Source organism: Mustelus asterias, unplaced genomic scaffold, assembly GCF_964213995.1.
Source record: "Mustelus asterias unplaced genomic scaffold, sMusAst1.hap1.1 HAP1_SCAFFOLD_1501, whole genome shotgun sequence".
Lineage (NCBI taxonomy): Eukaryota > Metazoa > Chordata > Chondrichthyes > Carcharhiniformes > Triakidae > Mustelus > Mustelus asterias.
Genome location: NW_027591446.1, coordinates 10,001 through 36,487, shown reverse-complemented (window position 1 = coordinate 36,487; position 26,487 = coordinate 10,001). Strand labels below are relative to the sequence as shown.

Genomic DNA, 26,487 nt, shown 5'->3' with positions numbered 1-26,487 from the left:
GAGAGTGTGTGACAGTGTGTGTGTGCGCGTGCGAGTGTGTGCCAGTGTGAGCGCGCGCGCGAGAGTGTGTGCGCCAGTGTGAGCATGTGCGCGCGCGTGTTTGTGCCAGTGTAAGTGTGTGCGCACGCGAGAGTGTGTGCCAGTGTGAGCGTGTGCGTGCGCGAGAGTGTGTGCCAGTGTGAGCGTGTGCGCGCGCGAGAGTGTGTGCCAGTGTGAGCACGTGCGCGCGCGAGAGTGTGTGCCAGTGTGAGCGTGTGCGTGTGTGCGGGTGTGTGCCAGTGTGACCGCGCGCTTTAGAGTGTTTGCCAGTGTGTGCGCGCGTGCGAATCTGTGCCAGAGTGAGCGTGTGCACGCGAGAGAGTGTGTGCCAGTGTGAGCACACGCGCACGCAGGAGTGTGCCAGTGTGAACGTGTGCGCGTGCGAGAATGTGTGCCAGTGTGAGCATGTGCGCGCACGAGATTGCGTGCCAGTGTGAGCGTGTGCGCGCGAGTGTTTGCCTGTGTGAGCGTGTGCGCGCGTGTGTGCCAATGTGAGCGTGTGCGCGTGCATGAGAGTGTGTGCCACTGTGAGTGTGTGCACGCGTGAGAGTGTGTACCAGTGTGAGCGCGTGCGCGCGAGAGTGTGTGCCAGTGTGAGCGCGTGCGCGCGAGAGTGTGTGCCAGTGTGAGCGCGTGCGCGCGAGAGTGTGTGCCAGTGTGAGCGCGCGTGCGAATCTGTGCCAGAGTGAGCTTGTGCGCGTGAGAGAGTGTGTACCAGTGTGAGCACACCCGCGCGCAGGATTGTGCCTGTGAGAGCATGTGCGCGTGCGAGAGTGTGTGTGAACATGTGTTCTGAGCGTTTGCGCATGCGAGAGTGTGTGTCAGTGTGAGCATGTGCGCGCGCGAGAGTGTGTGTCAGTGTGAGCGTGTGCACGCGCGAGAGTGTGTGTCAGTGAGCATGTGCGCGCGCGAGAGTGTGTGTCAGTGTGAGCGTGTGCGCGCGCGAGAGTGTGTGTCAGTGAGCATGTGCGCGCGCGAGAGTGTGTGTCAGTGAGCATGTGCGCGCGCGAGAGTGTGTGTCAGTGTGAGCGTGTGCGCGCGCGAGAGTGTGTGCTAGTGTGTGTGTGCGCGTGCCAGAGTGTGTGCTAGTGTGAGCATTTGCGCGTGCCAGAGTGTGTGCCAGTCTGAGCGTTTGCGCATGTGAGTGCGTGTCAGTGTGAGCGCATGCCAGAGTGTGTGCCAGTCTGAGCGTGTGCGCGTGCCAGAGTGTGCGCCAGTGTGAGCATGTGCGCGCACAACAGTGTGTGCCAGTGTGAGCATGTGCACGCGTGAGAGTGTGTTCCAGTGTGAGCGTGCGCGCGTGCCAGAGTGTGTGTCAGTGTGAGCGTGTGCGCGGGCAAGAGTGTGTGCCAGTGTGAGCATGTGTGCGCGCGGGAGTGTGTGCCAGTGTGAGCGTGTGCGCGAGTGTGTGCCAGTGTGTGTCTGCGCGCGAGAGTGTGTGCCAGTGTGAGCGTGTGCGCGCGCGAGTGCGTGTGCCAGTGTGAGCACGCGCGCATGCGCGATTGTGCGCGGGCGAAAGTTTGTGCCAGTGTGAGCGTGTGCGCGTGCCAGAGTGTGTGTGAGCGTGCGCGTGCCAGAGTGTGTGTGAGCGTGTGCGTGCGCGAGAGTGTGCGCCAGTGTGAGCATGTGCGCGCACAACAGTATGTGCCAGTGTGAGCGTGGACGCGCGCGATAGTGTGTGTCAGTGTGAGCGTGTGCACGCGCGAGAGTGTGTGCCAGTGTGAGCGTGTGCGCGTGCCAGAGTTTGTGCCAGTCTGAGCGTGTGCGGGTGCCAGAGTGTGTGCCATTCTGAGCGTGTGCGCGCGTGAGAGTGTGTGCCAGTGTGAGCGCGCGCGCGAGAGTGTGTGCGCCAGTGTGAGCATGTGCGCGCGCGTGTTTGTGCCAGTGTAAGTGTGTGCGCACGCGAGAGTGTGTGCCAGTGTGAGCGTGTGCGTGCGCGAGAGTGTGTGCCAGTGTGAGCGTGTGCGCGCGCGAGAGTGTGTGCCAGTGTGAGCACGTGCGCGCGCGAGAGTGTGTGCCAGTGTGAGCGTGTGCGAGTGTGTGCCAGTGTGACCGCGCGCTTTAGAGTGTTTGCCAGTGTGTGCGCGCGTGCGAATCTGTGCCAGAGTGAGCGTGTGCACGCGAGAGAGTGTGTGCCAGTGTGAGCACACGCGCACGCAGGAGTGTGCCAGTGTGAATGTGTGCGCGTGCGAGAATGTGTGCCAGTGTGAGCATGTGCGCGCACGAGATTGCGTGCCAGTGTGAGCGTGTGCGCGCGAGTGTTTGCCTGTGTGAGCGTGTGCGCGAGTGTGTGCCAATGTGAGCGTGTGCGCGTGCATGAGAGTGTGTGCCACTGTGAGTGTGTGCACGCGTGAGAGTGTGTACCAGTGTGAGCGCGTGCGCGCGAGAGTGTGTGCCAGTGTGAGCGCGTGCGCGCGAGAGTGTGTGCCAGTGTGAGCGCGTGCGCGCGAGAGTGTGTGCCAGTGTGAGCGCGCGTGCGAATCTGTGCCAGAGTGAGCTTGTGCGCGTGAGAGAGTGTGTACCAGTGTGAGCACACCCGCGCGCAGGATTGTGCCTGTGAGAGCATGTGCGCGTGCGAGAGTGTGTGTGAACATGTGTTCTGAGCGTTTGCGCATGCGAGAGTGTGTGTCAGTGTGAGCATGTGCGCGCGCGAGAGTGTGTGTCAGTGTGAGCATGTGCGCGCGCGAGAGTGTGTGTCAGTGTGAGCGTGTGCGCGCGCGAGAGTGTGTGCTAGTGTGAGTGTGTGCGCGTGCCAGAGTGTGTGCTAGTGTGAGCATTTGCGCGTGCCAGAGTGTGTGCCAGTCTGAGCGTTTGCGCATGTGAGTGTGTGTCAGTGTGAGCGCGTGCCAGAGTGTGTGCCAGTCTGAGCGTGTGCGCGTGCCAGAGTGTGCGCCAGTGTGAGCATGTGCGCGCACAACAGTGTGTGCCAGTGTGAGCATGTGCACGCGTGAGAGTGTGTTCCAGTGTGAGCGTGCGCGCGTGCCAGAGTGTGTGTCAGTGTGAGCGTGTGCGCGGGCAAGAGTGTGAGCATGTGTGCGCGCGGGAGTGTGTGCCAGTGTGAGCGTGTGCGCGAGTGTGTGTCTGCGCGTGAGAGTGTGTGCCAGTGTGAGCGTGTGCGCGCGCGAGTGCGTGTGCCAGTGTGAGCACGCGCGCATGCGCGATTGTGCGCGGGCGAAAGTTTGTGCCAGTGTGAGCGTGTGCGCGTGCCAGAGTGTGTGTGAGCGTGCGCGTGCCAGAGTGTGTGTGAGCATGCGCGTGCCAGAGTGTGTGTGACGTGTGCGTGCGCGAGAGTGTGCGCCAGTGTGAGCATGTGCGCGCACAACAGTATGTGCCAGTGTGAGCGTGGACGCGCGCGATAGTGTGTGTCAGTGTGAGCGTGTGCACGCGCGAGAGTGTGTGCCAGTGTGAGCGTGTGCGCGTGCCAGAGTTTGTGCCAGTCTGAGCGTGTGCGGGTGCCAGAGTGTGTGCCATTCTGAGCGTGTGCGCGCGTGAGAGTGTGTGCCAGTGTGAGCGCGTGCGCGCGTGAAGGTGTGTGCCAGTGTGAGCACGTGCGCGTAAGAGTGTGTGCCAGTGTGAGCGCGCGCACGAATCTGTGCCAGTGTGAGCATGTGCATACACGTGTGTGTGCCAGTGTGAGCATGTGCGTGCGCGACAGTGCATGCCAGTGTGAGCGTGTGCGCGCGACAGTGTTTGCCTGTGTGAGCGTGTGCGCACGTGTGCGCGAGTGTGTGGCAGTGTGAGCGCGTGCGCGTGCGTGAGAATGTGTGCCAGTGTGAGTGTGCATGCGTGCGAGAGTGCGTGCCAGTGTGAGCGTGTGCGCGCGCGTGTGTGCCAGAGTGAGCGTGTGTGCACGGGAGAGTTTGTGCCAGTGTGAGCGTGTGCGCACGTGAGAGTGTGTGCCAGTGTGAGCGTGTGCACGCGCCAGAGTGTCTGCCAGTGTGAGCGTGTGCGCGTGCCAGAGTGTGTTCCAGTGTGAGCATGTGCGCGTGCGAGAGTGGGTGCCAGTGTGAGCGTGTGCGCGGGCGAGAGTGTGTGCCAGTGTGAGCGTGTGCGTGTGCCAGAGTGTGTGCCAGTGTGAGCGTGTGCACGCGCCAGAGTGTCGGCCAGTGTGAGCGTGTGCGCGTGCCAGAGTGTGTCCCAGTGTGAGCGTGTGCCGAAAGTTTGTGCCAGTGTGAGCGCGGGTGCGAGTGTGAGCGTGTGCGCAGGCGAGAGTGTGTGCCAGTGTGAGCGTGTGCGTGTGCACGAGTGTGTGCCAGTGTGAGCGTGTGTGCTTGCGAGAGTGTGCCAGTTTGAGCGGGGCATGCCTGAGAGTGTGCCAGTGTGAGCGTGTGCGTGCGCGAGAGTGTGTGCCAGTGTGAGCGTGTGCGCCCGAGAGAGTGTGCCAGTTTGAGCGGGGCACGCGTGAGAGTGTGCCAGTGTGAGCGTGTGCGCGCGCGAGAGTGTGTGCCAGTGTGAGCGTGTGCGCCCGAGAGCGTGTGCCAGTGTGAGCGTGTGCGCCCGAGAGTGTGTGACAGTGTGAGCGTGTGCACCCGAGAGTGTGTGCCAGTGTGAGCGGGGCGCGCGTGAGAGTGTGTGCCAGTGTGAGCGGGGCGCGTGTGAGAGTGTGCCAGTGTGTGCGCACAAGAGTGTGCCAGTGTGAGCGCGTGCGCGCGCAACCGTTTGTGCCAGTGTGAGCGCGTGCGCGCGCGAGTGTGTGCCAGTGTGAGCGTGAGCGAGAGTGTGTATCCCTGCGAGAGTGTGTGCCTGTGTGAGGATGCGCGCACGTGCGGGTGAGTGCCAGTGTGAGCGCGTGCGCACGAGAGAGTGTGCCAGAGTGAGCGGGGCACGCGTGAGAGTGTGCCAGTGTGAGTGTGTGCGTGCGTGAGAGTGTGTGCCAGTGTGAGCGTGTGCGCACGAGAGAGTGCCAGAGTGAGCGTGTGCTCACGCGAAAGTATGTGCCAGTGTGAGCGTGTGCGCCCGAGAGTGTGTGCCAGTGTGAGCGGGGCGCGCTTGAGAGTGTGCCAGTGTGAGCGGGGCGCGCGCGAGAGTGTGTGCCAGTGTGAGCGTGTGCGCGCGCGTGTGCCAGAGTGAGCGTGTGCGCACGCGAGAGTGTGCCAGTGTGAGCGCGTGCGCGCGCGAGTATGAGCCAGTGTGAGCGCGTGCGCGCGCGAGTGTGTGCCAGTGTGAGCGTGTGCGCGCACGATAGTGTGTGCGTATGCGCGGGCCAGTGTGTGCCAGTGTGAGCATGTGCGCGTGCCAGAGTGTCTGCCTGTGTGAGCGTGCGCGCGCGAGAGTGTGTGCCAGTGTGAGAGTGTGCACGCGCCAGAGTGTCTGCCAGTGTGAGCGTGTGCGCGTGCCAGAGTGTGTTCCAGTGTGAGCGTGTGCGCGTGCGAGAGTGTGTGTCAGTGTGAGCGTGTGCACGGGCGAGAGTGTGTGCTAGTGTGAGCGTGTGCACGTGCAAGGGTGTGTGCCAGTGTCTGTCAGTGTGAACGTGTGCGCGCGCGAAGGTTTGTGCCAGTGTGAGCGCGGGTGCGAGAGTGTGCCAATGCGAGCGTGTGCGCGAGCGAGAGTGTGTGCCAGTGTGAGCGTGTGTGCGCGCAAGTGTGTGCCAATGTGAGTGTGTGCGCGTGCGAGAGTGTGTGCCAGTGTGAGCGTGTGCGCGCGAGAGTGTGTGCCAGTGTGAGCGTGTGCGCGTGAGAGTGTGTGCCAGTGTGAGCGTGTGCCCGCGAATGTGTGCCAGTGTGAGTGTGTGCGCGTGCGAGTGTGTGTCAGCGTGAGCGTGCGCGCGCGTGTGTCAGTGTGAGCATGTGCGCGCGCGAGTCTGTGTGCCAGTGTGACCGTGTGCACGTGAGAGTGTGTGCCCGTGTGTGCCTGTGCGAGAGTATGTGCCAGTGTGAGCGTGCGCGCGAGAGTGAGTGCCACTGTGAGCACACGCGGCGCAGGAGTGTGCCAGTGTGAACGTGTGCACCCGAGAGTGTGTGCCAGTGTGAGCGTGTGTGCGCGTGAGAGTGTGTGCCAGTGTGAGCGCGTGCGCGACTCTGTGCCAGTGTGAGCATGTGCGCGAGAGAGTTTGTGCCAGTGTGAGCGCGGGAGTGTGTGCCAGTGTGAGCGTGTGCGTGCGCGACAGTGTGCGCCAGTGTGAGCGTGTGCGCGCGCGAGAGTGTGTGCCAGTGTGAGCATGTGCACGTGCCAGAGTGTGTGCCAGTGTGAGCGTGAGCGCGTGCCAGAGTGTGTGTCAGTGTGAGCGTGTGCGCGTGCCAGAGTGTGTGTCAGTGTGAGCGTGTGCGCGCGCAAGAGTGTGTGCCAGTGTGAGCATCTGTGCGCGCGGGAGTGTCTGTCAGTGTGAGCGTGTGCGCGCGCGATAGTTTGTGCCAGTGTGAGCGCGGGTGCGAGTGTGTGCTAGTGTGAGTGTGTGCACGCGGGAGTGTCTGTCAGTTTGAGCGTGTGCGCGCGCGAGAGTGTGTGCCAGTGAGAGCGTGTGCGCGAGCGAGAGTGTGTGCCAGTGTGAGCGTGTGTGCGTGCAAGAGTGTGTGCCAGTGTGAGGATGCGCGCACGCGCAAGTTTGTGCCAGTGTGAGCGCGTGCGCGCGAGACGGTGTGCCAGTGTGAGCAGGGCACACGTGAGAGTGTGCCAGTGTGAGCGGGGCACGCGTGAGAGTGTGCCAGTGTGAGCGGGGCACGCGTGAGAGTGTGCCAGTGTGAGCGTGTGTGCGTGCGAGAGTGTGTGCTAGTGTGAGCGTGTGTGCGTGCGAGAGTGTGTGCCAGAGTGAGCACATGCGCGCGAGAGAGTGTGCCAGTGTGAGCGGGGCATGCGTGAGAGTGTGCCAGTGTGAGCGTGTGCGTGCACGAGAGTGTGTGCCTGTGTGAGCGTGTGCGCCCGAGAGTGTGTGCCAGTGTGAGCGTGTGCGCCCGAGAGTGTGTGCCAGTGTGAGCGGGGCGCGCGAGTGTGCCAGTGTGAGCGTGTGCGCGCACGAGAGTGTGCCAGTGTGAGCGCGCGAGAGTGTGTGCCAGTGTGAGCGGGGCACGCGTGAGAGTGTGCCAGTGTGAGCGTGTGCCTGCACGAGAGTGTGTGCCAGTGTGAGCGTGTGCGCCCGAGAGTGTGTGCCAGTGTGAGCGTGTGCGCCCGAGAGTGTGTGCCAGTGTGAGCGGGGCGCGCGTGAGTGTGTGCCAGTGTGAGCATGTGCGCGCACGAGAGTGTGCCAGTGTGAGCGCGTGCGCAAGTGTGTGCCAAAGTGAGCGCGTGCACGCGCGAGAGTGTGTGCCAGTGTGAGTGTGTGCGCGCGACAGTGTGTCCCAGTGTGAGCGTGTGCGCGCGCAAGTGTGTGTGCCAGTGTGAGCGCGTGCGTGCGAGTGTGTGCCAGTGTGAGCGCGTGCGCGAATCTGTACCAGTGTGTGCGCGAGTGCGTGCCAGTGTGAGAGCGCGCGCACGTGGGAGTATGTGCCAGTGTGCACGTGCGAGAGTATGTGCCTGTGTGAGTGTGTGCATGCGAGAGTGTGTGCATGCGAGAGTGTGTGCCAGTGTGAGCGGGGCACGCGTGAGAGTGTGCCAGTGTGAGCGTGTGTGCGTGCGAGAGTGTGTGCTAGTGTGAGCGTGTGTGCGTGCGAGAGTGTGTGCCAGTGTGAGCACATGCGCGCGAGAGAGTGTGCCAGTGTGAGCGGGGCATGCGTGAGAGTGTGCCAGTGTGAGCGTGTGCGTGCACGAGAGTGTGTGCCAGTGTGAGCGTGTGCGCCCGAGAGTGTGTGCCAGTGTGAGCGTGTGCGCCCGAGAGTGTGTGCCAGTGTGAGCGGGGCGCGCGTGAGTGTGCCAGTGTGAGCGTGTGCGCCCGAGAGTGTGTGCCAGTGTGAGCGGGGCGCGCGTGAGTGTGCCAGTGTGAGCGTGTGAGCGCGCACGAGAGTGTGCCAGTGTGAGCGCGCGAGAGTGTGTGCCAGTGTGAGCGGGGCACGCGTGAGAGTGTGCCAGTGTGAGCGTTTGCCTGCACGAGAGTGTGTGCCAGTGTGAGCGTGTGCGCCCGACAGTGTGTGCCAGTGTGAGCGGGGCGCGCGTGAGAGTGTGCCAGTGTGAGCATGTGCGCGCACGAGAGTGTGCCAGTGTGAGCGCGTGCGCAAGTGTGTGCCAAAGTGAGCGCGTGCACGCGCGAGAGTGTGTGCCAGTGTGAGTGTGTGCGCGCGACAGTGTGTCCCAGTGTGAGCGTGTGCGCGCGCAAGTGTGTGTGCCAGTGTGAGCGCGTGCGTGCGAGTGTGTGCCAGTGTGAGCGCGTGCGCGAATCTGTACCAGTGTGTGCGCGAGTGCGTGCCAGTGTGAGAGCGCGCGCACGTGGAAGTATGTGCCAGTGTGAGCGCGCGCGAGTGTGTGCCAGTGTGAGCGCGCGCGAGTGTGTGCCAGTGTGAGCGTGTGCGCGCAAGAGTGTGGGCCAGTGTGAGCGCGTGTGCGCAAGAGTGTGTGCCAGTGTGAGCGCGCGCGAGTGTGTGCCAGTGTGAGCGTGTGCACGCAAGAGTGTGGGCCAGTGTGAGCGCGTGTGCGCAAGAGTGTGGGCCAGTGTGAGCGCGCGCGAGTGTGTGCCAGTGTGAGCGTGTGCGCGCAAGAGTGTGGGCCAGTGTGAGCGCGTGTGCGCAAGAGTGTGTGCCAGTGTGAGCATGTGCGCGCACGATAGTGTGCCAGTGTGAGCGCGTGCGCAAGTGTGTGCCAATGTGAGCGCGTGCACGCGCGAGAGTGTGTGCCAGTGTGAGTGTGTGCGCGCGACAGTGTGTCCCAGTGTGAGCGTGTGCGCGCGCAAGTGTGTGTGCCAGTGTGAGCGCGTGCGTGCGAGTGTGTGCCAGTGTGAGCGCGTGCGTGCGAGTGTGTGCCAGTGTGAGCGCGTGCGCGAATCTGTACCAGTGTGTGCGCGAGTGTGTGCCAGTGTGAGAGCGCGCGCACGTGGGAGTATGTGCCAGTGTGCATGTGCGAGAGTATGTGCCTGTGTGAGTGTGTGCATGCGAGAGTGTGTGCCAGTGTGAGCATGTGCACGCAAGAGTGTGGGCCAGTGTGAGCGCGCGCGAGTGTGTGCTAGTGTGAGCGCGTGCGCGCAAGAGTGTGTGCCAGTGTGAGCGCGCGCGAGTGTGTGCTAGTGTGAGCGCGTGCGCGCAAGAGTGGGTGCCAGTGTGAGCGCGCGCGAGTGTGTGCTAGTGTGAGCGCGTGCGCGCAAGAGTGTGTCCCAGTGTGAGCGTGTGCACGCGCGAAAGTTTGTGCCAGTGTGAGCGCGGGTGCGAGTGTGAGCGTGTGCGTGCGAGTGTGTGCCAGTGTGAGCGCGTGCGCGAATCTGTACCAGTGTGTGCGCGAGTGTGTGCCAGTGTGAGAGCGCGCGCACGTGGGAGTATGTGCCAGTGTGCACGTGCGAGAGTATGTGCCTGTGTGAGTGTGTGCATGCGAGAGTGTGTGCCAGTGCGAGCGTGTGCACGCAAGAGTGTGTGCCAGTGTGAGCGTGCGCGAGTGTGTGCTAGTGTGAGCGCATGCGCGCAAGAGTGTGTGCCAGTGCGAGCATGTGCACGCAAGAGTGTGTGCCAGTGTGAGCGCGCGCGAGTGTGTGCTAGTGTGAGCGCGTGCGCGCAAGAGTGTGGGCCAGTGTGAGCGCGCGCGCGAATCTGTGCCAGTGTGAGCGTGTGCGCGCAAGAGTGTGTGCTAGTGTGAGCGCGTGTGCGCAAGAGTGTGTGCCAGTGTGAGCGCGTGCACGGAAGAGTGTGTGCCAGTGTGAGCGTGCGCGCGCAAGAGTGTGTGCCAGTGTGAGCGCGCGCGTGAATCTGTGCCAGTGTGAGCGTGTGCGCGCAAGAGTGTGTGCCACTGTGAGCGTGTGCACACGCGCGAGTATGTGCCAGTGTGATCGTGTGTGCGCGAGAGAGTGATTGTCACTGTGAGCGTGTGCGCGCGCGAGATTGTGCGCCCATGTGATCAGTGTGTGCCAATGTGAGCGTGTGTGCGCGTGATAGTGTGTGCCAGTGTGAGCGTGTGCACGCGAGAGTGTGTGCCAGTGTGAGCGTGTGCCCGCGAATGTGTGCCAGTGTGTGCGCGTGCGAGTGTGTGTGTCAGTGTTTGCATGTGCGCGCGCGCGTGTGTGTGTCAGTGTGAGCATGTGCGCGCGCGAGACTGTGTGCCAGTGTGACCGTGTGCACGCGAGAGTGTGTGCCAGTGTGTGTGTGTGTGCGAGAGTATGTGCCAGTGTGAGAATGTTTGCGCGCGAGAGTGTGTGCCAGTGTGAGCGCGCGTGCGTGAGAGTGTGTGCCAGTGTGAGCGTGCACACGTGCGAGAGTGTAATAGATTCCCCAGTGTGTGTAATATCCAGTGTAATAGATTCCCAGTGTGTGTAATATCCAGTGTAATTGATTCCCCAGTTTGTGTAATATCCAGTGTAATAGAACCGCTGTGTGTGTAATATCCAGTGTAATAGATTCCCAGTGTGTGTAATATTCAGTGCAGCAGATTCCCCAGTGTGTATAATATCCAGTGTAATAGATTCCCCAGTGTGTGTGTAATATCGTGTGTAATAGATTCCCAGTGTGTGTAATATTCAGTGTAATAGATACCCCAGTGTGTGTGTAATATCCAGTGTAATAGATTCCCCAGTGTGTGTGTAATATTGAGTGTAATAGATTCCCAGTGTGTATAATATCCAGTGTAATAGATTCCCAGTGTGTGTGTAATATCGAGTGTAATAGATTCCCAGTGTGTGTAATATCCAGTGTAATAGATTTCCCAGTGTGTGTAATATCCAGTGTAATAGATTCAGTGTGTGTAATATTCAGTGCAGCAGATTCCCCAGTGTGTGTAATATCCAGTGTAATAGATTCCCAGTGTGTGTGTAATATCCAGTGTCATAGATCCGCTGTGTGTGTAATATCCAGTGTAATAGATTCCCCAGTGTGTATAATATCCAGTGTAATAGATTCCCCAGTGTGTGTAATATCCAGTGTAATAGATTCCCCAGTGTGTGTAATATCCAGTGTAATAGATTCCCCAGTGTGTATAATATCCAGTGTAATACGTTCCCCAGTGTCTAATATCCAGTGTAATAGATTCCCCAGTGTGTGTAATACCAGTGTAATAGATTCCCAGTGTGTGTAATATCCAGTGTAATAGAGTCCCCAGTGTGTATAATATCCAGTGTAATAGGTTCCCCAGTGTGTCTAATATCCAATGTAATAGATTCCCCAGTGTGTGTGTAATATCCAGTGTAATAGATTCCCAGTGTGTGTAATATCCCATGTAATAGATTCCCCAGTGTGTATAATATCCAGTGTAATAGATTCCCCCAGTGTGTGTAATATCCAGTGTAATCGATTCCCCAGTGTGTGTAATATTCAGTGTAATAGATTCCCCAGTGTCTGTAATATCAGTGTAATAGATTCCCCAGTGTGTGTAATATCCAGTGTAATAGATTCCCAGTGTGTGTAATATCCAGTGTAATAGATTCCCAGTGTGTGTAATATCCAGTGTACTAGATTTCCCAGTGTGTGAAATATCCAGTGTAATCGATTCCCCAGTGTGTGTGTAATATCCAGTGTAATAGATTTCCCAGTGTGTGTAATATCCAGTGTAATCGATTCCCCAGTGTGTGTAATATCCAGTGTAATAGATTTCCCAGTGTGTGTGTAATATCCAGTGTAATCGATTCCCCAGTGTGTGTAATATCCAGTGTAATAGATTCCCCAGTGTGTGTAATATCCAGTGTAATAGATTCCCCAGTGTGTGTAATATCCAGTGTAATAGATTCCCCAGTGTGTGTAATATCCAGTGTAATAGATTCCCCAGTGTGTGTAATATCCAGTGTAATAGATTCCCAGTGTGTGTGTAATATCCAGTGTAATAGATTCCCCAGTGTGTGTAATATCCAGTGTAATAGATTCCCCAGTGTGTGTAATATCCAGTGTAATAGATTCCCCAGTGTGTGTAATATCCAGTGTAATAGATTTCCCGGTGTGTGTGTGTAATATCCAGTGTAATAGATTTCCCAGTGTGTGTGTAATATCCAGTGTAATAGATTTCCCAGTGTGTGTGTAATATCCAGTGTAATCAATTCCCCAGTGTGTGTAATATCCAGTGTAATAGATTTCCCAGTGTGTGTGTAATATCCAGTGTAATAGATTTCCCAGTGTGTGTGTAATAGAACATAGAACATTACAGCGCAGAACAGGCCCTTCGGCCCACGATGTTGCACCGACCAGTTAAAAAAAAAAACTGTGACCCTCCAACCTAAACCAATTTCTTTTCGTCCATGAACCTATCTACGGATCTCTTAAACGCCCCCAAACTAGGCGCATTTACTACTGATGCTGGCAGGGCATTCCAATCCCTCACCACCCTCTGGGTAAAGAACCTACCCCTGACATCGGTTCTATAACTACCCCCCCTCAATTTAAAGCCATGCCCCCTCGTGCTGGATTTCTCCATCAGAGGAAAAAGGCTATCACTATCCACCCTATCTAAACCTCTAATCATCTTATATGTTTCAATAAGATCCCCTCTTAGCCGCCGCCTTTCCAGCGAAAACAATCCCAAATCCCTCAGCCTCTCCTCATAGGATCTCCCCTCCATACCAGGCAACATCCTGGTAAACCTCCTCTGCACCCTCTCCAAAGCCTCCACATCCTTCCTGTAATGTGGGGACCAGAACTGCACACAGTACTCCAAGTGCGGCCGCACCAGAGTTGTGTACAGTTGCAACATAACGCTACGACTCCTAAATTCAATCCCCCTACCAATAAACGCCAAGACACCATATGCCTTCTTAACAACCTTATCTACTTGATTCCCAACTTTCAGGGATCTATGCACACATACACCTAGATCCCTCTGCTCCTCCACACTATTCAAAGTCCTCCCGTTAGCCCTATACTCAACACATCTGTTATTCCTACCAAAGTGAATTACCTCACACTTCTCCGCATTAAACTCCATCCGCCACCTCTCGGCCCAACTTTGCAACCTGTCTAAGTCTTCCTGCAAACTACGACACCCTTCCTCACTGTCTACCACACCACCGACTTTGGTGTCATCAGCAAATTTGCTAATCCACCCAACTATACCCTCATCCAGATCATTAATAAATATTACAAACAGCAGTGGCCCCAAAACAGATCCCTGAGGTACACCACTTGTAACCGCACTCCATGATGAATATTTACTATCAACCACCACCCTCTGTTTCCTATCCGCTAGCCAATTCCTGATCCAATTTCCTAGATCACCCCCAATCCCATACATCTGCATTTTCTGCAGAAGCCTACCATGGTGAACCTTATCAAACGCCTTACTAAAATCCATATATACCACGTCCACTGCCTTGCCCCCATCCACCTCCTTGGTCACTTTCTCAAAAAACTCAATAAGGTTAGTAAGGCACGACCTACCTGCCACAAAACCATGCTGACTATCACCTATCAATTCATTACTCTCCAAATAACTATAAATCCTATCCCTTATAATTTTTTCCAACATCTTGCCGACAACAGAAGTGAGACTCACCGGTCTATAATTCCCGGGGAAGTCTCTGTTCCCCTTCTTAAACAATGGGACAACATTCGCTAACCTCCAATCTTCTGGTACTATACCAGAGGCCAACGACGACCTGAAGATCAGAGCCAGAGGCTCTGCAAGCACTTCTCTTGCCTCCCAGAGAATCCTTGGATAAATCCCATCCGGACCAGGGGATTTATCTATTTTCAGACCCTCCAGAATATCCTGCACATCCTCCTTATCAACTGTAATACTGTCTATTCTACTCCCTTGCAACCCAGTGTCCTCCTCAGCTATATTCATGTCCCCTTGCGTGAACACCGAAGAGAAATATTGGTTCAATGCTTCACCAATCTCCTCCGGTTCCACACATAACTTCCCTCTGCCATCTATAACTGGCCCTAAACTTGCCCTAACCAACCTTCTGTTCTTGACATACCTATAGAACGCCTTAGGATTCTCTTTAACCCTATCCGCCAAAGTCTTCTCATGTCCCCTTTTAGCCCTTCTAAGCTCGCTCTTCAACTCCCTCTTAGCCAATCTAAAGCTTTCTAGTGCACTACCCGAGTGCTCACGTCTCATCCGAACATAAGCCTCCTTTTTCTTTTTAACCAACAAAGAAACTTTTTTGGTGCACCACGGTTCCCTAGCCCTACCAATTCCTCCTTGCCTGACAGGGACATACCTATCACAGACTCGCAGTAGCTGCTCCTTGAAAAAACTCCACATGTCGGACGTTCCCAGTCCCTGTAATCTCCTAGTCCAACCTATGTTTCCTAATTCTCTCCTAATAGCCTCATAATTACCCTTCCCCCAGCTAAAACCACTGGCCCGAGGTTCATGCCTATCCCTTTCCATCACTAAGGTGAACGTAACCGAATTGTGGTCACTATCACCAAAATGCACACCAACTTCCAAGTCTAGCACCTGGTCTGGCTCATTTCCCAGCACCAGATCCAATATAGCCTCACCTCTAGTTGGCCTGTCTACATACTGAGTCAAAAAACCTTCCTGCACGCTTTGAACAAAAACTGACCCCTCTAACGAGCTAGAGCTATAACAATTCCAGTCAATATTAGTCAAGTTAAAATCCCCCATAACAATTGCCCTATTACTTTCACTCCTAAGCAGGATTGACTCCGCAATCCTTTCCTCAACCTCTCTAGAACTTTTAGGAGGTCTATAAAAGACTCCCAACAGGGTGACCTCTCCTCTCCTATTTCTAATCTCCGCCCATACTACCTCAACAGATAAGTCCTCATCAAACCTCCTCTCTGACACTGTGATACAATCTCTGACCAATAATGCTACCCCTCCCCCTCTTCTACCTCCTTCCCTACTTCGACTAAAACATTTGAACCCCGGGACCTGCAGCATCCATTCCTGCCCCTGCTCTATCCATGTCTCTGAAATAGCCACAACATCGAAGTCCCAGGTACTGATCCACGCTGCAAGTTCACCCACTTTATTGCGAATACTCCTGGCATTGAAGTATACACATTTCAAACCCTGCTCCACCCCACCTCTGCAATGCCGTGCATTGCAGTCCCCATCCATGCATCCCTCACTTTCAGCCCCACTACTCAGGATCCCTCCCCCCCCCCGAATCAGTGTGTAATATCCAGTGTAATAAATTTCCCAGTGTGTGTGAAATATCCAGTGTAATTGATTCCCCAGTGTGTGTAATGTCCAGTGTAATAGATTCCCCAGTGTCTGTAATATCAGTGTAATAGATTCCCCAGTGTGTGTAATATCCAGTGTAATAGATTCCCAGTGTGTGTAATATCCAGTGTAATAGATTCCCAGTGTGTGTAATATCCAGTGTACGAGATTTCCCAGTGTGTGAAATATCCAGTGTAATCGATTCCCCAGTGTGTGTGTAATATCCAGTGTAATAGATTTCCCAGTGTGTGTAATATCCAGTGTAATAGATTTCCCAGTGTGTGTGTAATATCCAGTGTAATAGATTTCCCAGTGTGTGTGTAATATCCAGTGTAATAGATTTCCCGGTGTGTGTGAAATATCCAGTGTAATCGATTCCCAGTGTGTGTAATATCCAGTGTAATAGATTCCCAGTGTGTGTAATATCCAGTGTACGAGATTTCCCAGTGTGTGAAATATCCAGTGTAATCGATTCCCCAGTGTGTGTGTAATATCCAGTGTAATAGATTTCCCAGTGTGTGTGTAATATCCAGTGTAATAGATTCCCCAGTGTGTGTAATATCCAGTGTAATAGATTTCCCAGTGTGTGTGTAATATCCAGTGTAATAAATTTCCCAGTGTGTGTGAAATATCCAGTGTAATCGATTCCCCAGTGTGTGTAATGTCCAGTGTAATAGATTCCCCAGTGTCTGTAATATCCAGTGTAATAGATTTCCCAGTGTGTGTAATATCCAGTGTAATAGATTTCCCAGTGTGTGTGTAATATCCAGTGTAATCGATTCCCCAGTGTGTGTAATATTCAGTGTAATAGATTCCCCAGTGTGTGTGTAATATCCAGTGTAATCGATTCCCTAGTGTGTGTAATACCCAGTGTAATCGATTCCCCAGTGTGTGTAATATCCAGTGTAATCGATTCCCCAGTGTGTGTAATATCCAGTGTAATCGATTCCCCAGTGTGTGTAATATCCAGTGTAATCGATTCCCCAGTGTGTGTAATATCCAGTGTAATCGATTCCCCAGTGTGTGTAATATCCAGTGTAATCGATTCCCCAGTGTGTGTAATATCCAGTGTAATCGATTCCCCAGTGTGTGTAATATCCAGTGTAATCGATTCCCCAGTGTGTGTAATATCCAGTGTAATCGATTCCCCAGTGTGTGTAATATCCAGTGTAATCGATTCCCCAGTGTGTGTGTAATATCCAGTGTAATCGATTCCCCAGTGTGTGTAATATCCAGTGTAATCGATTCCCCAGTGTGTGTGTAATATCCAGTGTAATCGATTCCCCAGTGTGTGTAATATCCAGTGTAATCGATTCCCCAGTGTGTGTAATATCCAGTGTAATCGATTCCCCAGTGTGTGTAATATCCAGTGTAATCGATTCCCCAGTGTGTGTAATATCCAGTGTAATCGATTCCCCAGTGTGTGTAATATCCAGTGTAATAGATTCCCCAGTGTGTGTAATATCCAGTGTAATCGATTCCCCAGTGTGTGTAATATCCAGTGTAATCGATTCCCCAGTGTGTGTAATATCCAGTGTAATCGATTCCCCAGTGTGTGTAATATCCAGTGTAATAGATTCCCCAGTGTGTGTAATATCCAGTGTAATCGATTCCCCAGTGTGTGTAATATCCAGTGTAATAGATTCCCCAGTGTGTGTAATATCCAGTGTAATCGATTCCCCAGTGTGTGTAATATCCAGTGTAATAGATTCCCCAGTGTGTGTAATATCCAGTGTAATCGATTCCCCAGTGTGTGTAATATCCAGTGTAATCGATTCCCCAGTGTGTGTAATATCCAGTGTAATCGATTCCCCAGTGTGTGTAATATCCAGTGTAATCGATTCCCCAGTGTGTGTAATATCCAGTGTAATCGATTCCCCAGTGTGTGTAATATCCAGTGTAATCGATTCCCCAGTGTGTGTGTAATATCCAGTGTAATCGATTCCCCAGTGTGTGTAATATCCAGTGTAATCGATTCCCCAGTGTGTGTAATATCCAGTGTAATCGATTCCCCAGTGTGTGTAATATCCAGTGTAATCGATTCCCCAGTGTGTGTAATATCCAGTGTAATCGATTCCCCAGTGTGTGTAATATCCAGTGTAATAGATTCCCCAGTGTGTGTAATATCCAGTGTAATCGATTCCCCAGTGTGTGTAATATCCAGTGTAATCGATTCCCCAGTGTGTGTAATATCCAGTGTAATCGATTCCCCAGTGTGTGTAATATCCAGTGTAATAGATTCCCCAGTGTGTGTAATATCCAGTGTAATCGATTCCCCAGTGTGTGTAATATCCAGTGTAATCGATTCCCCAGTGTGTGTAATATCCAGTGTAATCGATTCCCCAGTGTGTGTAATATCCAGTGTAATAGATTCCCCAGTGTGTGTAATATCCAGTGTAATCGATTCCCCAGTGTGTGTAATATCCAGTGTAATCGATTCCCCAGTGTGTGTAATATCCAGTGTAATCGATTCCCCAGTGTGTGTAATATCCAGTGTAATCGATTCCCCAGTGTGTGTAATATCCAGTGTAATAGATTCCCCAGTGTGTGTAATATCCAGTGTAATAGATTCCCCAGTGTGTGTAATATCCAGTGTAATAGATTTCCCAGTGTGTGTAATATCCAGTGTAATCGATTCCACAGTGTGTGTAATATCCAGTGTAATCGATTCCCCAGTGTGTGTAATATCCAGTGTAATCGATTCCCCAGTGTGTGTGTAATATCGACTGCAGGAGATTGCTCAGTGTGTATAACATGCACTGTCGGGACTCTATGTTTCACTCCTCAAACAGTGGCAGCCGTGTGTACCATCCACAAGGTGTACTGCAGTGACTCGCCAAGGCTCCTTCGACGGTGGGGGGGTGTCCTGATTATGGAGCTCAAATCCTAGAGTATATACATCTACCCCCGACAGTGCAGCACTCCCTCAGTACTGGCACCAGGGGGAGTGTCGGTCTGCAGTATGTAAGTCAATGATATTCCAGCATGGAGTCTGAGTGTGTCTCATTCTCTTCTCCCTACAGTTCTCCAGCTAAGACTACAGCATCGACGGACACGGGAGCAGCTCGCTGAACAAGGCATCATGCCACGTAAGAAATCAGGCTGGGGGAACGTTACTAGTGCCTGATTCATGCCAAACAGGGTTAGATAGAGAGTAAAGCTCCCTCTACAGTGTCCCCATCAAACACTCCCAGGACAGGTACAGCACGGGGTTACAGAGTAAAGCTCCTTCTACACTGTCCCCATCAAACACTCCCAGGACAGGTACAGCACGGGGTTAGATACAGAGTAAAGCTCCATCTACACTGTCCCCATCAAACACTCCCAGGACAGGTACAGCACGGGGATAGATACAGGGTTAATCTCCCTCTACACTGTCCCCATCAAACACTCCCAGGACAGGTACAGCACGGGGTTACAGAGTAAAGCTCCTTCTACACTGTCCCCATCAAACACTCCCAGGACAGGGACAGCACGGGGTTAGATACAGAGTAAAGCTCCCTCTACACTGTCCCCATCAGACACTCCCAGGACAGGGACAGCACGGGGTTCGATACAGAGTAAAGCTCCCTCTACACTGTCCCCATCAAACACTCCCAGGATAGGTACAGCACGGGGTTAGATACAGGGTAAAGCTCCCTCTACACTGTCCCCATCAAACACTCCCAGGACAGGGACAGCACGGGGTTAGATACAGAGTAAAGCTCCCTCTACACTGTCCCCATCAAACACTCCCAGGACAGGTACAGCACGGGGTTAGATACAGAGTAAAGCTCCCTCTACACTGTCCCCATCAAACACTCCCAGGACAGGTACAGCACGGAGTTAGATACAGAGTAAAGCTCCCTCTACACTGTCCCCATCAAACACTCCCAGGACAGGGACAGCATGGGGTTAGATACAGAGTAAAGCTCCCTCTACACTGTCCCCATCAAACACTCCCAGGACAGGGACAGCACGGGGTTAGATACAGAGTAAAGCTCCCTCTACACTGTCTCCATCAAACACTCCCAGGACAGGTACAGCACGGGGTTAGATACAGAGTAAAGCTCCCTCGACACTGTCCCCATCAAACACTCCCAGGACAGGTACAGCACGGGGTTAGATACAGAGTAAAGCTCCCTCTACACTGTCCCCCATCAAACACTCCCAGGACAGGTACAGCACGGAGTTAGATACAGAGTAAAGCTCCCTCTACACTGTCCCCCATCAAACACTCCCAGGACAGGTACAGCACGGGGTTAGATAGAGAGTAAAGCTCCCTCTACACTGTCCCCATCAAACACTCCCAGGACAGGTACAGCACGGGGTTAGAACATAGAACAGTACAGCACAGAACAGGCCCTTCGGCCCACGATGTTGTGCCAAGCTTTATCTGAAACCAAGATCAAGCTATCCCACTCCCTATCATCCTGGTGTGCTCCATGTGCCTATCCAATAACCGCTTAAATGTTCCTAAAGTGTCTGACTCCACTATCACTGCAGGCAGACCATCCCACACCCCAACCACTCACTGCGTAAAGAACCTACCTCTGATATCCTTCCTGTATCTCCCACCACGAACCCTATAGTTATGCCACCTTGTAATAGCTCCATCCACCCGAGGAAATAGTCTTTGAACGTTCACTCTATCTATCCCCTTCATCATTTTATAAACCTCTATTAAGTCTCCCCTCAGCCTCCTCCGCTCCAGAGAAAACAGCCCTAGCTCCCTCAACCTTTCCTCATAAGACCTACCCTCCAAACCAGGCAGCATCCTGGTAAATCTCCTCTGCACTCTTTCCAGCGCTTCCACATCCTTCTTATAGTGAGGTGACCAGAACTGCATACAATATTCCAAATGTGGTCTCACCAAGGTCCTGTACAGTTGCAGCATAACCCCACGGCTCTTAAACTCCAACCCCCTGTTAATAAAAGCTAACACACTATCGGCCTTCTTCACAGCTCTATCCACTTGAGTGGCAACCTTCAGAGATCTGTGGATATGGACCCCAAGATCTCTCTGTTCCTCCACAGTCTTCAGAACCCTACCTTTGACCCTGTAATCCACATTTAAATTTGTCCTACCAAAATTAATCACCTCACATTTATCAGGGTTAAACTCCATCTGCCATTTTTCAGCCCAGCTTTGCATCCTATCTATGTCTCTTTGCAGTTTACAACAGCCCTCCACCTCATCCACTACTCCATCAATCTTGGTGTCATCAGCAAATTTACTGATCCACCCTTCAGCCCCCTCCTCTAAGTCATTAATAAAAATCACAAATAGCAGAGGACCAAGCACTGATCCCTGTGGCACTCCGCTAGCAACCTGCCTCCAGTCCGAAAATTTTCCATCCACCACCACCCTCTGTCTTCGGTTAGATAGCCAGTTACCTATCCAATCGGCCAACTTTCCCTCTATCCCACACCTCCTTATTTTCATCATATGGGGGACCTTATCAAATGCCTTACTAAAATCCATGTATATGACATCAACTGTACTACCTTCATCAACACACTTAGTTACCTCCTCAAAGAATTCTATCAAATTTGTGAGGCACGACTTGCCCTTCACAAATCCGTGCTGACTATCCCGGATTAATCCGCATCTTTCTAAATGGTCGTAAATCCCATCCCTAAGGACCTTTTCCATCAACTTACCAACCACCGAAGTAAGACTAACCGGCCTATAATTAGCAGGGTCATTTCTATTCCCTTTCTTAAACAGAGGAACAACATTCGCCACTCTCCAGTCCTCTGGCACCATCCTCGTGGACAGTGAGGCCCCAAAGATCAAAGCCAAAGGCTCTGCAACCTCATCCCTTGCCTCCCAAAGAATCCTGGGATATATTTCATCAGGCCCAGGGGACTTATCGACCTTCAGTTTATTCAAAACTGCTAGTACATCCTCCTTCCGAACATCTACTTCCTCCAGCCTATTAGCCTGTAACACCTTCTCTTCCTCAAAAACATGGCCCCTCTCCTTGGTGAACACTGAAGAAAAGTATTCATTCATCACCTCTCCTATCTCTACTGATTCCATACACAAGTTCCCACTACTGTCCTTGACCGGCCCCACCCTCACCCTGGTCATTCTTTTATTCCTCACGTAAGAGTAAAAAGCCTTGAGGTTTTCCTTGATCCAACCCGCCAAGGACTTCCCATGTCCCCTCCTAGCTCTCCTAAGCCCCTTTTTCAGCTCATTCCTTGCTAACTTGTAACCCTCAATCGAGCCATCTGAACCTAGTTTCCTCATCCCTACATAAGCTTCCGTCTTCCTTTTTACAAGACATTCCACCTCTTTTGTGAACCATGGTTCCCTCACTCGGCCATTTCCTCACTGCCTGACAGGGACATACCTATCAAGAACACACAGTATTTGTTCCTTGAAAAAGTTCCACTTTTCATTAGTTCCTTTCCCTGACAGTTTCTGTCCCCACCTTATGCCCCCTAATTCTTGCCTAATCGCATCATAATTACCTCTCCCCCAATTATAAACCTTGCCCTGCCATACGGCCCTATCCACGGGGTTAGATACAGAGTAAAGCTCCCGCTACACTGTCCCCATCAAACGCTCCCAGGACAGGTACAGCACAGGGTTAGATACAGAGTAAAGCTCCCTCTACACCGTCCCCATCAAACACTCCCAGGACAGGTACAGCACGGGGTTAGATACAGAGTAAAGCTCCCTCTACACTGTCCCCATCAGACACTCCCAGGACAGGGACAGCACGGGGTTCGATACAGAGTAAAGCTCCCTCTACACTGTCCCCATCAAACACTCCCAGGACAGGGACAGCACGGGGTTCGATACAGAGTAAAGCTCCCTCTACACTGTCCCCATCAAACACTCCCAGGACAGGGACAGCACGGGGTTAGATACAGAGTAAAGCTCCCTCTACACTGTCCCCATCAAACACTCCCAGGACAGGTACAGCACGGGGTTAGATACAGAGTAATGCTCCTTCTACACTGTCCCCATCAAACACTCCCAGGACAGGAACAGCACGGGGTTGGACACAGAGTAAAGCTCTCTCTACACTATCCCCCATCAAACACTCCCAGGACAGGTACAGCACGGGGTTAGATATAGCGTAAAGCTCCCTCTACACTGTCCCCATCAAACACTCCCAGGACAGGTACAGCACAGGGTTAGATATAGAGTAAAGCTCCCTCTACACTGTCCCCATCAAACACTCCCAGGACAGGTACAGCAGGGGGTTAGATATAGAGTAAAGCTCCCTCTACACTCTCCCCATCAAACACTCCCAGGACAGGTACAGCACGGGGTTAGTTACAGGGTTAATCTCCCTCTACACTGTCCCCATCAAACACTCCCAGGACAGGTACAGCATGGGGTTAGATACAGAGTAAAGCTCCCTCTACACTGTCCCCATCAAACACTCCCAGGACAGGTACAGCACGGGGTTAGATACAGAGTAAAGCTCCCTCTACACTGTCCCCATCAATCAGTCCCAGGACAGGGACAGAACGGGTTTAGATACAGAGTAAAGCTCCCTCTACACTGTCCCCATCAAACACTCCCAGGACAGGTACAGCACGGGGTGAGATACAGAGAAAAGCTCCCTCTCCACTGTCCCAATCAAACACTCCCAGGACAGGTACTGCACGGGGTTAGATACAGAGTAAAGCTCCCTCTACACTGTCCCCATCAATCAGTCCCAGGACAGGGACAGCACAGGGTTAGATACAGAGTAAAGCTCCCTCTACACTGTCCCCCATCAAACACTCCCAGGACAGGTACAGCACGGGGTTAGATATAGAGTAAAGCTCCCTCTGCATTGTCCCCATCAAACACTCCCAGGACAGGTACAGCACGGGGTTAGATACAGGGTTAATCTCCCTCTACACTGTCCCCATCAAACACTCCCAGGACAGGTACAGCATGGGGTTAGATACAGAGTAAAGCTCCCTCTACACTGTCCCCATCAAACTCTCCCAGGACAGGTATAGCACGGCGTTAGATACAGAGTAAAGCTCCCTCTGCACTGTCCCCATCAAACACTCCCAGGACAGGGACAGCACGGGGTTAGATACAGAGTAAAGCTCCCTCTACACTGTCCCCATCAAACACTCCCAGGACAGGTACAGCACGGGGTTAGATACAGAGTAAAGCCCCCTCTCCACTGTCACCATCAAACACTCCCAGGACAGGGACAGCACAGGGTTAGATACCGAGTAAAGCTCCCTCTACACTGTCCCCATCAAACACTCCCAGGACAGGTACAGCACGGGGTTAGATACAGAGTAAAGCTCCCTCTACACTGTCCCCATCAAACACTCCCAGGACAGGTACTGCACGGGGTTAGATACAGAGTAAAGCTCCCTCTACACTGTCCCCATCAATCAGTCCCAGGACAGGGACAGCACAGGGTTAGATACAGAGTAAAGCTCCCTCTACACTGTCCCCATCAATCAGACCCAGGACAGGGACAGAACGGGTTTAGATACAGAGTAAAGCTCCCTCTACACGGTCCCCATCAAACACTCTCAGGACTGGTACTGCACGGGGTTAGATACAGAGTAAAGCTCCCTCTACACTGTCCCCATCAATCAGTCCCAGGACAGGGACAGCGCAGGGTTAGATACAGGGTTAATCTCCCTCTACACTGTCCCCATCAAACACTCCCAGGACAGGTACAGCATGGGGTTAGATACAGAGTAAAGCTCCCTCTACACTGTCCCCATCAAACTCTCCCAGGACAGGTACAGCACGGGGTTCGATACAGAGTAAAGCTCCCTCTGCACTGTCCCCATCAAACACTCCCAGGACAGGGACAGCACGGGGTTAGATACAGAGTAAAGCTCCCTCTACACTGTCCCCATCAAACACTCCCAGGACAGGTACAGCACGGGGTTAGATACAGAGTAAAGCCCCCTCTCCACTGTCACCATCAAACACTCCCAGGACAGGGACAGCACAGGGTTAGATACCGAGTAAAGCTCCCTCTACACTGTCCCCATCAAACACTCCCAGGACAGGTACAGCACGGGGTTAGATACAGAGTAAAGCTCCCTCTACACTGTCCCCATCAAACACTCCCAGGACAGGTACTGCATGGGGTTAGATACAGAGTAAAGCTCCCTCTACACTGTCCCCATCAATCAGTCCCAGGACAGGGACAGCACAGGGTTAGATACAGAGTAAAGCTCCCTCTACACTGTCCCCATCAATCAGTCCCAGGACAGGGACAGAACGGGTTTAGATACAGAGTAAAGCTCCCTCTACACGGTCCCCATCAAACACTCTCAGGACTGGTACTGCACGGGGTTAGATACAGAGTAAAGCTCCCTCTACACTGTCCCCATCAATCAGTCCCAGGACAGGGACAGCGCAGGGTTAGATACAGAGTAAAGCTGCTTCTACACTGTCCCCATCAAACACTCCCAGGACAGGGACAGCACAGGGTTAGATACACAGTAAAGCTCCCTCTACACTGTCCCCATCAAACACTCCCAGGACAGATACAGCACGGGGTTAGATACAGAGTAAAGCTCCCTCTACACTGTCCCCATCAAACACTCCCAGGACAGGTACAGCATGGGGTTAGATACAGAGTAAAGCTCCCTCTCCACTGTCCCCATCAAACACTCCCAGGACAGGTACAGCACGGGGTTAGATACAGAGTAAAGCTCCCTCTACACTGTCCCCATCAATCAGTCCCAGGACATGGACAGAACGGGTTTAGATACAGAGTAAAGCTCCCTCTACACTGTCCCCATCAAACACTCCCAGGACAGGTACAGCACGGCGTTAGATACAGAGTAAAGCTCCCTCTACACTGTCCCCATCAAACACTCCCAGGACAGGTACTGCACGGGGTTAGATACAGAGTAAAGCTCCCTCTACACTGTCCCCATCAATCAGTCCCAGGACAGGGACAGCACAGGGTTAGATACAGAGTAAAGCTCCCTCTACACTGTCCCCATCAAACACTCCCAGGACAGGTACAGCACGGGGTTAGATATAGAGTAAAGCTCCCTCTACACTGTCCCCATCAAACACTCCCAGGACAGGGACAGCACGGGGTTGGACACGGTGGTTGAATCCTCTCTGCTTTCTTCCCCTTCCAGCTCTGAAAGGTCCCTCAGCTTTCTATGAGCAGCAGGGCAATTTGGAACGTTCGAAGGTGAGATTTTGGGGTGTTTGGGAGTAAGGGGTGGGGGGCCATTGGCGGGGGGGGGGGGGGCGGGAATATGACCCATTGTTGTTGGCAGACTTGGTCAAATCCTCCATTTGCAAAAATGGGCTCCCATCACTGCGGATGCTGCACTCCTCTCTCCCCTTTGACACCCGCCCCCACTCCCTCAGGTCATTCCCAAATCGTGTCGCGCTCACTGGCAGACTGTTTGTGAACTGTGCTCACGAAATGTCAGGGGAGGCGGCATGCATTGGAGCACAGCAAGATCCCAGAACAACAACTTCACCATGTCCCAGATCATCCCACTTGCTTCTCGTGATATTGGTTCAGGGAGAAATATTCCCCTGGGATGCCCGGGAACCACCACCACCACCACAACCCCCCCACCAGCCTCCAACCACCGCGCTCCCTCAGTACTGGCACCGGGGGAGTGTCGGCCTGGATTATGGAGCTCAAATCCAAGAGTATATACATCTACCCCCGACAGTGCAGCATCTTGCTCCTGATTTTGATGTTTCCATGCTTTCAATCTCCCTCTCCTCCGCCTCCCTCTCCCCCCACCTCTCTCACCCCCGCCTCTCCCACCCCCTCGCCGCCTCTCTCCCCCCCGCATCTCTCCCCCCCGCCTCTCTCCCCCCACCTCTCTCCCCCCCCGCCTCTCTCCCCCCCGCCTCTCTCCCCCCCCGCCTCTCTCCCCCCCCGCCTCTCTCCCCCCCGCCTCTCTCCCCCCCGCCTCTCTCCCCCACTGCCTCTCTCCCCCCCGCCTCTCTCCCCCCCGCCTCTCTCCCCCCGCCTCTCTCCCCCCGCCTCTCTCCCCCCGCCTCTCTCCCCCCCGCCTCTCTCCCCCCCGCCTCTCTCCCCCCCGCCTCTCTCCCCCCCGCCTCTCTCCCCCCCGCCTCTCTCCCCCCCGCCTCTCTCCCCCCCGCCTCTCTCCCCCCCGCCTCTCTCCCCCCCGCCTCTCTCCCCCCCGCCTCTCTCACCCCCGCCTCTCTCCCCCCCGCCTCTCTCCCCCCCGCCTCTCTCCCCCCCGCCTCTCTCCCCCCCGCCTCTCTCCCCCCGCCTCTCTCCCCCCCACCTCTCTCCCCCCCGCCTGTCTCCCCCCCGCCTCTCTCCCCCCCGCCTCTCTCCCCCCGCCTCTCTCCCCCCCGCCTCTCTCCCCCCCGCCTCTCTCCCCCCCGCC

At 54.1% G+C, this 26,487-nt stretch overlaps 1 protein-coding gene across 1 annotated transcript in view; it reads left to right on the top strand.

Annotated features, from left to right (window-relative positions):
• Nucleotides 1-26,487, top strand: part of LOC144488377 (myocardin-like) — a gene marked incomplete at its 3' end in the record, with an annotated part of 64,226 nt that overhangs the window by 31,939 nt on the left and 5,800 nt on the right. Inside the window, exons 2-3 of the mRNA XM_078206446.1 lie at nt 18,186-18,251; nt 25,240-25,295. Coding sequence (XP_078062572.1) covers nt 18,186-18,251; nt 25,240-25,295 — 122 coding nt within the window. The remainder of the gene's footprint in view (nt 1-18,185; nt 18,252-25,239; nt 25,296-26,487) is intronic.